A 16,002-nucleotide genomic window follows, 5' to 3' on the forward strand; every position below is an offset into this window, starting at 1 on the left:
TTAAATACAAACTCAAAAATTAAATAACAAAAAAAAAAAAAAAAAAAAACAACCCATGAAATATTAACATCAAAATTTGTCATCAATCATCAAAATTTACAAAATCTTAGATATCATCTTTACTTTTATTTTTATCACTTAGACCAAAAAAATCAAGTGATATAATATAAAACTTATTATTATTACTATTACTACTACCATCACTTGAAAATCAGCATTAATATCATCAAATAAAATATATAACATGTTATCAATAAGTTAAAAATTAAAATTATTCTAATAAATTATCAGAAAATAAACTATAATACTCATGTGATAAGTCTTTAATATTATTAGAAAAATCAGACTCTTTTTTAAAAAACGTCGACGAAATAGAAGCTTCCTCTCTACTGCGTTCGAGTATTTCTCTAATTCTCTTCTCTGCGTTGTGCGTTGTTCAAAATTTAAAGCATTTTTTTTAAAATCGGTTGTGTCTCGAATCTCGATTAAATCGGATCGACCGATTTCCGAGTAATTTAAGGTAGTGTTTGTTTTGAGGTACTGAGACAGAGACTGAGAGACTGAGAGACTGAGACTTAGTATCGTGTTTGTTAGTTCAGAAATTGGTACTAAAATTTCTGTCTCTGTCTCTAAAATTTCAGTATTTCAGTACCTCTAAAAAGTAGGAACACAGGGGACTGAAATTTTTAGAGATGGAGACTGAAACTTTAATAACATTTTATATTTAAAATACTTTCATTTCAATTAATTAATTCCAATTTTACTCTTTGTGCAAATTAAATTAGAGTTTCATTCTTGTTTCAATTCCTGTCTCCTATTTTGCACCAAACAGAATACTGAGATTTATTTCAATCCTTGTCTCTTAGTCTCTGTCTCTCAGTCTCAGTCTTTCTGTCTCTGTCTCTCCACCAAACGCTACCTAACAGTTCTGGGTCAATTTTTGGAGGAGGTAATTTTTTTTGTTGTCCGAATCGCTACGGTCATTAGTTTTCAATTTGATTGATTTGATCAACCTGTTGGAACTGATTTTCAAAACTTTGCTTTTACAGGCACTTATGTTAATGTTAAATGGTAGTTTATTCTATATATATATATATATATATTTTTTTTTTTTAAAAGAGAAAGGTGTTGAAGGCAACACAGCAATAAGGTCAACTCCTCCCGGCTCTTAAAGTCTAGAGAATTGTTTTGTTTTTCTATGCACGTTCTCTCTTTAATTTGGGATGTTTCAAGTTTCAACCGTCGCTTTAACGTCCTCAACAGACTATGGCCCACCCCAAAAGATTCTCTAAACTCTAGTATGCCTTTGCCTTTCTCATCATATGTGAGGTGGCTCAATGTCATCTTTTCATTCATATTCCATTCTTCTAAATTAGACACTTATTAAAAAAAATTAAATTATTCCAACATGTAAAAAATAAAAATTATAAAATAATTTAAAATATTTAACTAAACTACTTAAAATAATGTGTCAATATTTTAATAATTAAATTATATATACATAAAAAATTAATTATTAAATTAATTATAATATAAATTATATATTAAAAATAAATTAAATATATGATGAGTAATTTAATAACTAAATTTTTTTGTGCACATGACATTTTTGGCATCTTAATTTTAATTTTTATATATAATAAATAGTTATGATTATTAAATTTAAAAAAAATATTATGAGTCATTAAAATTTATTATTTTTTATTATCGCTTAATCATTAACTCAATTTCTTTAATTTAATTATCTAATAATATACTTTATCTCATATTTTTAAATATTAATGTCTAACTGATGGTCAAAAATAATAAATTTTGATAGTTTTGATTTCTAGCATTTTTTCTTAAATTAATGATAAATGAAAGTTTAAAAAAATATATATATCACTTTGGGTTATAATATAAATCCGTCTACATACGAAACGTTTCCACAACCACACCTCTTTCTTAAATACCAAATCCAAACACTAGAATTGTTGTGAAGAATCAATGGATGATTCATCTTCTTCGAGAGGCAAAAAAGACCAAGAAATAATAACAAATGATGATGATGAAGATGAGGAAAGTGGATGGACCTCTTATTTTGAAGATTTCTCATCAAGAAGCATAGAAGAAGAAGAACACAATAATAAGAACAGTTACTGTGATGGTGGATCCTCTTTGCTCTCAGATGCTGCTTCTTCTGCTGCTGCTGCATGGAACAACAAATTCTCTCATCATCATCATGATTATTCAGTAGTAGATGCTGCACCAAAAAAACTATGTTTCAAGAAAGCGATTAAACGACGAGCCAAACAGATTTCTCATGACGATCCTTTGGAGGACACTGCTAGCTCCCCAGTCAATAGCCCCAAGGTATTTATTTATTTATTTCTCTTTTTTCTTTCTTTTTTTATTTACACTATAATATATATAATGATTATGTGTAGGTAAGGGACTTGAATTCAACTGAAATTATTTCAAGCAAGATTATTGATGGTTCTACTTGTATGGTAAGTTGACCTACCTGGACTATATAATCCTGATAAGAATGCTTTTAATTTCTCATTTGATATCATGATCATGATATGTTAGGAAAAGGAATTCAAATCATCATCAGAGCATAATTCAGAGTTGCAGAGATATGATGATAATAATAATGAGGAGGTAAATTTGAATGGGAATAAGAGCATTGAGTGCACAACAGATTTGAAGAAGAGGGGTCTCTGCCTTGTTCCTTTCTCCATGTTGGTTAATTATTTGGGATAGATGCCAAATAGTTTCTATGGCCAAACTCATATGCAGGATTGTTTGTGCAAAGTTGTTAGTTGAGAACTATTAGATAATAATTTAGTTAAACATGTTAAATTATTTAAAGATTCTCAACTAATTACTTTTCGTAAAAACAACTGCAACCTTTCTCTATCATAACATAACCTCTCTTCTCTTTTCTTCTCTCTCTCAACCTCTTTTTTTTTTTTTTTTGTGTGTGTACATTGAGTAGGTTTTTTTATATATATGGCTGAAGAAAGATACCTATATACATACATGGGATGATATAACAATGATGTGATAATTTGTGCTATACGACCAATTGTTGATGATAGCAATATAGCATGTTGATATATAATATTTCTTTTTTCGGTTATCAAGCTTGTGATTTAATTTTGATTTATTAATTTATTTATGAGAAAATGCTAAATTAGATAGTGTTTTCAGCTTTAATTTTCTCCATATGGATACCTAATCACTCAATATATATTGTTAGACAAAGTAGCTTTAAACGCTCTTTAGCTTTAAGTAATTAAAAAATGTTGTACTCGTTTTTTTTTAATTAAACAAATCTTAATTTTCAATTTTTTATATTTTATATTAATAATTTAAACTTAAAAGAAAAACTAGCTAATAAGATTATAAAAGTAAAAGCTTAAGGAGAATTTCACTCTACTTTTTTTTTCATAACGTTAGCATTCGCATTGTTATATTATAAAAAAGGTTAATAACATTAAGGATAGTAAATATATAGAAGATTATATTTGAATTAATAATAACGAGGAAAATAGGCGGATGGTCTATTACAACAAATATTGAAATAAACTAAGGAAAAGTCTAGAGGGTCAGCAACTTTTGTATTTTTTGGCCAACACTTAACCATCAAAAGAAAAGTACTTGATTTTTCACCATTGAATGTAATCTATGGTTACAAAATACCAAAATTGCTGACCCCTAGCATTTCTCATAAACTAAATGTATATGGATTCTATGAAAAATTAATGCAAGATGGAGAAGATAGAAAGAATACTATTCTTGATGATAATGGTGATGAGTTCAAGTAGAAAAAGCCAGAGAGAGTTGGTGTATAGTATGAAGTAGAATGAACCAGGTGGGTCATAATTCATAAGGTTTAATTAAGTAGGTCATCAATCTTTATTTCACATGTATTATTTGACGTGTCAGATTGCAATAACTATATATAGTAGTAAGGTCGTTGTAAATTTTTTTTAATTATGTTAATTACATACTAAAATTAGCTATTAAAATTAATTATTAATATAAAATATATATTAAAATATGAAATTTATATTAAAAAATTAAATTATATATATATTTATATTTAAATTATAATTAATTTTAATAATTAATTTTAATATACACATAATAATTTTATATTTTTTCATTTTTAAATGAGAATAATATGATGAGTTATGAATTATTTTTAAACAAAAATAGTATGATGATTCAGGGATCTTAAATATAACATTCTGTTTTACACATTTATAATATAATATAGTTTAAAATTTAATTTTCATTAGCTTCAAAAAAAATTCAGTATAAATAAAAAGATAAATAAAACATATGTAAAATTTATATAAATCCAAAAATATGAGAGATTTTTGTGTGAATTGTTAGAGATAATTATTTATGAATTTTTTTGTGAAAAAAAATTAGTATAAATAAAAAGATAAATAAAACATATGCAAAATTTATATAAATCCAAAAAGATCAGAGACTTTTGTGTGAATTGTTAGAGATAATTATCTATGAATCTCCTGTGTTTAATTTCCAAAATCCTAAATATCTGTATGCAGTTGAAAACCATGCATAAGGAGTCTCCCAAACGGTTTAAATTTGATTGTGGTCTTCACTGGTGTAATCTGATCTTGTCCAAAATGTTCTGCTTATTGGATTTCAAGTTCGTACATATGTTATTATGATGGTTATGTCTATAAAAGTTGTATAGATTGTTTGGCATTCTTTTTTAAACATATAATATTTTATATGTTAGAAATGTAAATGAATACAAAACCGTTTGGGTATATTCTTGTTTGGCGCTTCTTGTTTATGTCCAATTTTGATTATAAAAATTAACCATAACTGATCCTCTTATAATAAAATATTGTAATTCAATAATTAGACCAATAAATATTTAAAAATTTAATTAGTCTGTTTATTTTTATATTTTATTAAATTTTTATTTTTTTAATTGAGTTCCAATAAATTTAGTAAAACTATCAAAAGTAACCGATATTATGAATATAAAATTTAGTTAGTAAAATTTAAGTTCAGTTAGAAAATTCTCCTTTATTAAAAGTTAGTTACAAGTTTGTTAGAAGGTTAGTCCATCTGAATCAATTTTGTTAAGAGTTGTTGTTAAGCTCTGAGCGTTGATATATATGGGTGTACTTAGTTAACAATAATAATTCAATAGAAAATTCTTCTCTTTTCTTTTTTTTCATATTTCTTTCTTTCTTCTATCATCTTCATCATTTTAATATATTACAAAAAATTCATTAAATATCAGCAGATTTATTAAAAAAATATGCTGATAATCTATTTATTATTGAATTTAGCGACAGAAAAATTCTGACGGTATAAATTTTATTGATAATTATTTACCGTCAGATTTTTCGTTTGCTATTAATTACCATAAAAAAAATCCGCTGATAATTTTAACCGTCATGTTTATTCTTCGGTAAATCCGACGATAACATGCTATTAACTAATAATTAAATAATAGCACGATAAATTTGTCAGTAAACTTGAATTTTAATTTTTTTTAACAATTCGATCCATCCGATCCAATTTCAAATAACAATTTTAAACAAAATCAAATATCCTAAAATGCAGCGTGCACTAATTTGGGTCACCGACGGATTTATTCGTCAAAAAATTTTATGATAATCTTTGCACCAATTTTTTCTCTTTTTTCTCTAATTATTATTAGCGAATTTACCGTCGAAAAATCGAATCTGATGAGAACATTTTTATGCGACAAATTTACCGATAAATTTACTGATAAACTTACTGTTAATGTCCAGGACGATATTTAACATTTTTCTTATAGTGATAATAGAAGAATTAAACCATAATTAAATGACAGATGTACCTATATATTTTCCGTTACACTGTTTGTATAGTTTATTATTAACAATACACATATATTGATCTATATATATATATATATATATATATATAGATGCATCTTGTATGTACATGTGTTCATCTCCCTATTAATATCTTTTTATATGGTCATCTCCCTAGTTAATCTAGTCATTAGATTCAACTTCACATCTTGTAATAGATTCTATAAAAAGTTTGTATAACTTCAAATAGTTTTTAATGATAAAATTATTCATACTAAAATGTAAAAAAGAAATTACCCGTATAGTTCAATACATTTATGAATACATTAAGCTAGAGATGACAACTACTAGTCAAGCATTTCCATCATCTTTTTTAAACAATGATAGAGAGAATAAATAATACATTTTTAAAATGTAAAAGTAAGTTAAAATTACATTCTTATTGTTATTAACTTTATCTTGAATTTGACACAATTAAATACATTATAATAGTAGTATACACCAAAAAAAAATACATATGTAATAGATAATTTTCATTTAATGATTAAAATCAAATTTAAAAAATATAACAATTTAAGCCTATCTTATTGGGCTTTTGGCTAGTATATGATAAACTCTTTCTTAATAGTTTGTCATAAGTAATTAAAAACATTAGCTTTTGTTTTTGTTATAAATTTTATTTTGGAAAAAAAAAAATCCTCAGGAATCCGATGCCTTTTCAAAAAATTGGGAAAGAAATCAATAATAAAAAAAAACAAAGACAATGACATACCCAACTATATATTCATAGGGAAAAAATTGTTTATATGCAAGTGCAAGTCGTTGGATTCTTGAAAAACGTGTTAAGCCGGTTACCTCCTAAGCAAAACTTTTCTGATCTATTTTCTATTTTTCTTTTTTAAAATCACGCTATTATATCACCAATAACCATCATTACTTCTGACAAAAATAATGTATAATACACACATTCGCAACAGAAATAACGAACTACTTTTCTTCCCTTTTTTCTCAAAAGAAACCTTAATTAGCAATTACCATAACGCTCTTTAATAAAAGACATCATGCAAACAGAAGACATTTTAGTGTGTTACTGTTCGAGAAATATTTTGATTGCTTACATTTTTTTAACTCATTCTTGATTTATTATTTTATCATTATAAATAAAAATAATAAACAAGTTGTGACATTTTTAGAGTAAATCACCTAAATAAATTGTTTGGGAGAAAATTTTACGTAAATATCCTGATTTCTATTTGATTATATATTTTTATTTTTTTTATGTAAATCATTACAGAATAACACGATTTACAATTTTCATGTCAAATGTTGTTTCGTGTTACGATTTAGTAGGTATCTTTTATAAAACTATAACAGCTTCAAGCATTTAAATAGAAATATACGTTAAATGATTCACTTCTTTTATACTAATAAATTGTATCAAGTTATGAGTTAGTATCACATAGGATAAATCGCCATATCCAAACACGATTTAATTTGATTTAAGGTGATAATTTATTGGAGAATCTAGCAATTTAACATGACATATAATTGTATAAATCGTGTTAGAGTATTATGATTTAGAAAAGAATATAAATCTACCAGCATATTTACATAAAATTTTTTAAAATAATTTATTGAGGTGATTTGTCCGACCATCCAACATATAATATGTCATGATTTCATCATATTTAATTTGTTGACTAAAAGTTTATTAAATATAAATTGGCAAAAAGAAGGCAATCTGCAAACTAAAATGACCAATTCTGATATTCGGATGTATAGATCCTATATATATTGTGTCTGAATAATTCCCTTGAACATCAGTCTCCTACAACGACTTCTTCAATGACACGCACAAAATAACCCATTAGATATATTATTCTAAGAACATATGCTAATGATTAATACAATACTTATTATCTACTATCCGCCGATAGTTTATTCCAACAGCAGGTAAGAAAGTCACAACAGAACTTCTAAACAAAAAATTAAAAAATAATATCCTCTTGTACCCTAATGGCCTAAAAATATTGTTTAATTCGTATGTAGAATATAATTCACAAAAATATTCCTCTCTCAATTATTATTTTGGTGTCTAGAAGTTTCAGTTTTTGATAAAATAACTGTTGAAAAAAATATTAATTTAACGATTAACTCCGATCAATAAAATATACCCTTTAATTTATTTTCATAAATAACAACAAATAATTTATACATTTAATTTTTTTTATTTAAAAAAAATGAGAGGTCAAACATAAATTTTAAATTTAAATGAGTTATGTAAGACTGCGTTTGTTTATAGACACGAGATATTAAGATAGAAATATAAAAATACAAAATTATGTTTAACAGATAAAATACGAATAGAGACAATGTATTTAGAGATATTAAATTAGAATATTTTGTATTTTTTGACATAAAAATATAAAAATACTAATAAAAAATACAATTATTTTTTTTAATTTTTTATTATTTCTATTAATTTTTTTATAATTATATCTTTTATTATTATATTTTTTTCTTAAAATTTTTGTATAGAAAAACAATAATAATAAATTAAATTTTTATAATTTATTTTTTATATTTAATTTATGATCAAATAAAATAACAATAAATTAATTTTTATATTTTTATTTTTCATGTGTTATTTTTAATATTTTGTCCCATTATATTCTTGTAATCAAAGAGACCATTCTAATAGGTTTTGAACTCGGTTGCTTCGAAAATATTTAATTTAAAGGAAAGAGAGTAGATTGATAGCCTTAAATATTACTATTAATTGGTCTCCCATCACCTGCTGGCCATTCATTATTTAATCAAAGAATTATTATAAACGACTGCAAAACGACCCCTCCATGTGCTGAAGCATTTAACCAATTTAGAAAGGAGGATTCCATAAGTAGTACTCTAACACATTATTCTCTCAAATTAAATTTGGTATGCATTCATAACTAATTTCTTTTTCTTTTTTTTTTTTTAATTTTACAGATACTACTTCAATGGGTGAACAGTTAGCTTGCATATATATTTCATATGCAAGGCAATAATTGAATCCTCAACACTTCCCTAAGGAAAAATGAGTCCCTTTGACTCAATAATCCTACTAGTTTCCAAATTATTTGGTTCAATGATTTTGTATATTTTTTAAAATTATTGTTTTTATTCAATTTATTTTGTTAAATTATTATTCTAGACTATAGAAATTTAATATATCTAAGCTTAACATGGTTTAATTTTGTACATGACAGGGTAAATTAAACTAATTCTTCCTCTGATATCAGCTACCTTTTTATTCATAAAAATACACGTTGATTTTCTTTGAGATTAGGCTATATATTTATAATATTCGCTATCTCTATATTTGTTAAATTGAATGTAATAACAATTCCTTCTATAAAATATGACGCTTACCTCATATTTTGTTAGGTCAATAACACGATACAATTAATTAGTTTAAAAAGTATATATTGTGTGTAATACTATTCTAATCTCATGATCGATGAATGCGTATAGTTTATTTAAAAAAAAAAAACCCTATGGTTTCTCAACTAAAAAGAAGTAAATACTAAAATGGTATCCGAAAGATTTAGTCGCTGACAAAATAGTACTCGAAAGATGTTATTAGCAAAATAATTCTTAAAAAAATATTAATTTTGATAAAAGTGATCAACGATCAATTAAATTAAATGATGTTAATATTAAACGCTGATGAGCTAACAGTAAAAAATTATTATAATTACAAAAATTATCCCTATAATTATTCATTAAAAGGCCCCAAAATTAAATCTAATTTTTACAAAAAAAAAAATATATCTTCTTCCTCCTCTCTGCTTAACACAACTTAACGCACAGTACGTATAACAACAACAAATCCAAATTCGAAACACAACAACAAATTCAAATTTAAATCGCAACAACAATAAATTCAAATTCAAATATCAGCATAAAAAACACTACATCCATTAACAAAATCAGAGATAGAAAAGAAGAGACGAAGAAGGAGGAACGAGAAAGATAACGACAAAGGAGGATGGTACCACTGCCACCGATGGATTCCATCGTATTGACACCTAGCTTTAGTCCAACCTAAACTTGCTGCCTACTCTGCAGATCTGCGCCAGTGTGACCGTTTCAGGTGCCGTCGAAGTGAGCAAACAGGAGAAAGAAAGGCGAGAAAATTAAAGAGAGAGACGGTACAAAACAAAGAGACATGACGAGAGAAAGAACAAAAAAATGAAGAAGAAGAAAATGACAATAACAGCGACAGTAGAAGCAGCCATTGCCGCTGTCGCCGAGTACAAGATGAAGAGAGAGGGACGCTATATGCAGAGAGGTTGAGAGACAATCGGAGAAGATGACACTACAAGAAAAACACTGAATACTGATGGAATAACGAAAATAATCAATCGGTATCCATATTATTGGTGGATTTATCGTTGGACACAATGCGACAGTATAATCCTCGCCGGTAACAATTTATTGTCGGATTTTTGAATCCGCCGATAATTATCATCGGATTCTGCGGCAGATTCTTCAATTGGCACCACACTATTTTGTTTTTCGCCTATTACCGTAAGATTTTTCTCCCGATAAATCCAACCTTAGCTTCAATTTTTCTTTTTTGTTAAAACACAATTAGTAGTCAAATTTTATTTTATTTTTTTTAATTTATTTTTATCCATCCAATTAGTAGTCAAATTCTCAATAATAGAAATCAAATAACAATTTTATTAAATATCAAGTGTACGAATCAAATAAAAAGTCAAACAAGTAAAATACAATCAAATAGTCCAGAACAAAATTCTAATCACTACGGATCCTGAGAATCGTCGTCGTTATCCCCCTGGTCATGCTGAGACAGCGGACTAGGTGGTGATGTCGGTGCACTTCCAACAGCGCCGCTGCCACTAGTGCGCATCTACTCCTGGTAAATCACCATATGTTGCTCCTACCTAAGCTCCACCCTGAGGGAATCTATGTCTGAAATGCGTACGAGGATCTTGTTATATCTCTTCTCAGACTGCTGTAACTATTGAGCCTGTTAGTGAAGGCTTTTGGTGGAATTCAGCACATACTCTCTCAAATCTACGACGCTGTCCTCGGGATTGACAGCACAGCTGGTGGCAAAGGCAAACGAAATTCTCAATGTGGAGGTGTGAAGGTTGTTAGTGAGAACAATTCCAGTCCATAAACGTGATTCTTATTATAGGGTTCAGATGCGGTCTCACGCCAAACCCTGTCAAGATCAATGATTGCATCAATGGCGTTGTTGCCGTCCTTTCCAGTAGGCTGGGATGGCTTGGTTACGGCCTCCAGTCTCTGCGTGTAGGACTCATGCGTAACACATATTAGAAGGCAGATGACATTTAATTGAAAACTTTATGTCAAATGATGTCTACTCACATAATGATCTATAGACCGCTGATCAGTAAATATCTTCTTGTTCTCCTTCAAACTATGAGTATATATACTTGAAGGTCTCCACCATCGTGATATCACGATCTAACGTCTTAGACATTAAATATCAAAGACAAATGAACTTAATAACAAAATAAAACAAGTTACATACCAGCTTGGTCTTTGTCTTCATGAAAGTCGCTTAGCCGCCGGTATACTTAGATGACCCTTCATCAGTTTTTCAATGGATGTACAATGCCTTCTTATGTCTGGACAGAGCCAAATAGTGAGGTGGTCGCGCCTCTCACGTACGTCCTCCATCATCTGCTGAAGCTGCCTAGCCATCCGATGGTCAAAGATCTTTCTAATTATGGCATCGTGAGTCTTCTCCCATATAAATTTCTCCTCCACAAAGAACATTTAGCACTAGTTAGTCGAAATTAAGTACACAATTAAGCAAAATAGAAGATATAAACTAGTTAAGATTTGAATCAAATTGAGTTTTTACTGCCTACTTCTGCACAAAGAACATTGCTCTCTAGTCTCAGCAGGAATCTTCTTGTAGCTCGGCCATGGGTGAGGTACATCAACTTGATGACATTGGTACACTCATGTATACATGCATTGTTATTTGGCACAAACCTCTTAATGAAAAACTTAAGATTAGTAGTTTGAATCAAATTTGAAGTAATATATAAATTTAGAGTTTCATCTATAATTAGAAGGTGTCTAACATTTTATCCTTCAACAATTCACTTAAACAATTCACAAACAAACCAATATGGTATCACATCACTTAAGCAGCAACATCCATCAACAATCAGGAATTCTCAAACACTTTCAGCAGTTCAAACCTACTTACCTAAATTGAACCTATCTTAACAACCTAAATCCACTAAAACCAAAAAATTGAATGTAACTAAATTAAACTAACTAAAATGGAAAACTTAATGTTAACAACCACATATGTTGAATAAGAATATCAAAATAGTTTTCATATATAAAACTTAAAATAGTACTCACGCTGTCAAACCATCAAGCCAATTTTTCATCCGTACGATGGAAGGTGGTAGAGGGGCATCTGGCTGGGATCCGTGTGAAGATTTTGGCACCGCGATGTTTGTTGCTGGAGGAGGCGGCATCATCGAAATATTGAGCTGTTGAGCAAATAAAGACGGTGGAGGAGTCTACTCTGGTAAGCAGTCAGACGACTTTCTGGTGGCGGGATGGCACAGCAGAAGGAGCCACATAGTTGGGGTTAGGGACCATGATAAATGGCTGATCCTGTGCACCCATTGCCTATGACGTCTCAAGGGTAGTCAAAGTAGAGGGCGTTGACTGAGAAGTCCAAGGGGTATTAGTAGACACCCTCCTTCTACCACAACCATGAGGCCAATTTGTGACTCCTCTACCTGTCGTCATATCTGCAAAGAGCAAATTGGCAAACACATATGTCACAAAAATAATATAATAGTAAAAGTAGGTCACAACCTACAACTCAAAGAAACACATGGGTGCTGTGTAATTTAGTAAGAGAAACACATTAATTGAAATTAAGTACATAGCAAGCATGGTTCAATATAACTTGAAAACTTTCCAAAAAGATGTTAACAGGCAAAATCATCAATCCAACTTCACAACTTTAATGCATGCCAAATCAATTACCTAAACTATACAAAGTGTCAACATTCAAACAATTTAGGTTCTAGTATATCCACAACAATTAAGTGCACAAACTTGATAACTAAAGCAATAATCAATATGAATAAGCATCACCAAGTAACAAGAAAAAGTTCAATATGAACATTCAACACATTTAAGCATTTAACCAAATAATTCCAGCAGCATATTCATAAGAACTTAAGAAATTCCAAGCTCTTCCAGCAGCCTCAGAACCTAGTAACTTATTCTAATGATATCTTAACCACCTAATAAATCCACTAAAACTAAAAATAACTCTAGCTAAACTAAGTAACTAAAAATCAAGTTATTGAAACTAAAGCTAACCAAAACATAATTGATAACGAGATTTGATTAAGAATCTGGATTGCAGAAATAGAAAGGAAACAAAGCTCGGTAAAGGAGTTGCAATGGCTATCGGAGTTGCGTCGAACCTCTCTTGAAGGAGAGACAGATATCGACAGGGGGCTGCCAGAGTATAGGGTGGCCAAAGACGTCGCTAAGGGAGATACGAGAGGGTTAGAGAGAGAGAGAGTGAGAGATGAGAAGGCGGAATTGCGTCGAAGCTCACTTGAAGGAGAGACAGACAACGATAGGCCGCTACTGAAAGGGGTTGTCGGAGACATCCTTAACGGGGAGAGAGAGAGAGAGAGAGAGAGAGAGAGAGAGGTTTTAATTCGAAATGAGGGGATAGAGGGTTACCTATTCGAATTTAGGGTAAGATTACCACTGATAATATATCAGTGAGTGAACAAGACGTAGCGTTACACTAATTAGGTTTATCGTCGGAGAATCCGACTCTAAATCCGACGGTAAGTAATGCAACAAGTTTTTTTTTCCTCCAATAATTATGGGAGAATTTACCGTTGGAAACCCTAATCCGCCGGTAAATCCGCCACTAACTTGCGACACTAAATTCGCCAGTAAATCTAACAGTATTCAACGTTTTTCTTGTAGTGGGGGTTGACAGAGTTGAGGAGTTGTTGTCCTTCCTTTTTGATATTATTGTTTCTTTTTTTTTCCTGAAGACTCTGAGTAAGTGTCTGAGTTGGATGATGATAAAAAAGATATCAAAGTTATGGTTGAGGGGATCATGGATGTGAGGAAAAAGAAGAAGAAGAAGAGTTTTAGTGAGGAAAAAAGGGATTAAAATCTTTTTTTATTAATTTAGTTGGGTGATGGAGAAGGAATTGAGATTTTTTCTTGAGTGAATTTTAGTGACTCAGTTGGATGAAAATGAAGAGATTTTTTTTTAATTATAAAATAAAAAATATGGATAACTTTTATAATTATAATAACTGATTACTGCTAGCTAGCTCAGTATTTAATGTTAATGACATCCAACTTAGTTGATGGTTGTTTATTTTGTCAAAATTAATAATTTTTTAGAGATTATTTTATTAATAATATATTCAGGTACTATTTTATTAGTGTCTGAATTTTTTGGATATCAAATTAGTATTTGTTCCATTGAAAAAAAAATGCACTTATTATAATAATGTATGCTTGGTGTGTATCATTTTTTTTCAAAAGTCTAAGGTGATAAGAAAAAATATATTAATAATTATATTTCTAATACTTTTTTTCACAAGAATCTATTTTAAATTTGTGTTAATTTTTTGTATAATTTTTTTTATTTGTCTTATACTATTTTTTTAAAAATTATTCAAAATTAAATTCTAAATCTTTAACTCATAAAATTATTTTTTCTAAAAACTTAAACAGATAAAAAGAATCGCGTGCATAATTATATTTCTAGCAAGTGTGTCAACTAGTCACATATTAAGAATGAGCTTCATAAAATGGCGAAACTTTATTGCAATATGTCCTTTACTAAAAATTCTGCTTATGATGCGAAGCCACGGAAAGATCAAAGTTTATTAACCCATGCGATGGTTGGATATGATTTACACTTATAACTGAGATAAGGAAAAGGAAAATCTTAAAATACATTAAGTGTCAAATAATTAATTATACGAGCCAAATCATTTGGATAATAATTATTATTATACTGCCTTGATCTAGTAGCTTCGACAAGACAATTAGTCTGAATCGAACCACTTGGCTAATAAGATGTATATAGTTAACATCACATGTTAGGTATTCAATCAAATAGTTAACAACCACTAATGATGTGATTTGAGTTTATGGGTGGTAGATCAGAGGTCTAATTCAAATCCATTTACAACTGATTAGTGATTACAATGGAAGATCAACTTCACCTTCTATCTCGTGACATACAATACATTATCGTAAAAAAATAATATAATTCATATGTTAAAATTTAGATGTCTACTTATATAAAAATATCTTCGCATAAAGATAACACTGGTGTTATGAAACTGTCTTTTTTTTTTTTTTTTAAGTTGAAATTGATAGAAAAAAATATATGAATTGTTATATGTTTAATATATCTTCTCAATCAAGAGTTTTTTTTAGGTTTTACTTAAATTTTTGCATAAATATATATATATTTTTATTTGACTTATACTTTTTTTTAAAGACAACAAAAAATGGTTAAATTCTAAATCTTTCAATTATTGAAATTTTGATACTATATTAAAAAATTATTTTTTTTAAAATTTAAATTGATAAAAAAAAGTATATTAATAGTTATATATCTAAGTTAAAATGTTAGATAATTGGATATATTTAATTAAAATAGAGGGACCACTTTGATTTTGCTTTTTTGTTTTCGTTGTTCAGTTCTTGTTTTATTTATTTATTTATTTTTTCTTTTTCTCTTTCCTTTTCTTTTTTTCTTCTTCCATCCCTTACTTCCAAATTGTTCTATCCCTTATTTTCAAATGTAATGTCCTTCTCTTTCAATTTCTTTTGTTTTGTATTGTTTAAATTTGTCATTAACGAAGAGTTCTATTCAATGTCAAACAAATGTATGAAATAAATGTTGAGAATAAATAATATAATCACAATTTAATTTATCATATGTTAAATAATTTATTATTGTTATTATATGTATCATTCAATTAAAAAATTAATACAATAAGATATTTAATTAAATTTAAAAATTTATCATTACAATAATAATTATATTGATAATAAGAGATAAATATTTTATAATTTA

General features: G+C 28.3%; 1 protein-coding gene across 1 annotated transcript; it reads left to right on the forward strand.

Moving 5' to 3' along the window:
* Positions 1–1,897: 1,897 nt before the first annotated feature.
* On the forward strand, positions 1,898–3,061 carry LOC112737544 (vascular-related unknown protein 1). Its single transcript, XM_025787493.3, has 3 exons — positions 1,898–2,352; positions 2,427–2,489; positions 2,572–3,061. Exons 1-3 carry the CDS (start codon positions 1,987–1,989, stop codon positions 2,743–2,745), a joined length of 603 nt encoding a protein of 200 aa, XP_025643278.1. The 5' UTR covers positions 1,898–1,986; the 3' UTR covers positions 2,746–3,061.
* Positions 3,062–16,002: the final 12,941 nt, after the last annotated feature.

The sequence above is a fragment of the Arachis hypogaea genome, chromosome 13, assembly GCF_003086295.3.
Source record: "Arachis hypogaea cultivar Tifrunner chromosome 13, arahy.Tifrunner.gnm2.J5K5, whole genome shotgun sequence".
In the NCBI taxonomy this organism is placed as follows: domain Eukaryota; kingdom Viridiplantae; phylum Streptophyta; class Magnoliopsida; order Fabales; family Fabaceae; genus Arachis; species Arachis hypogaea.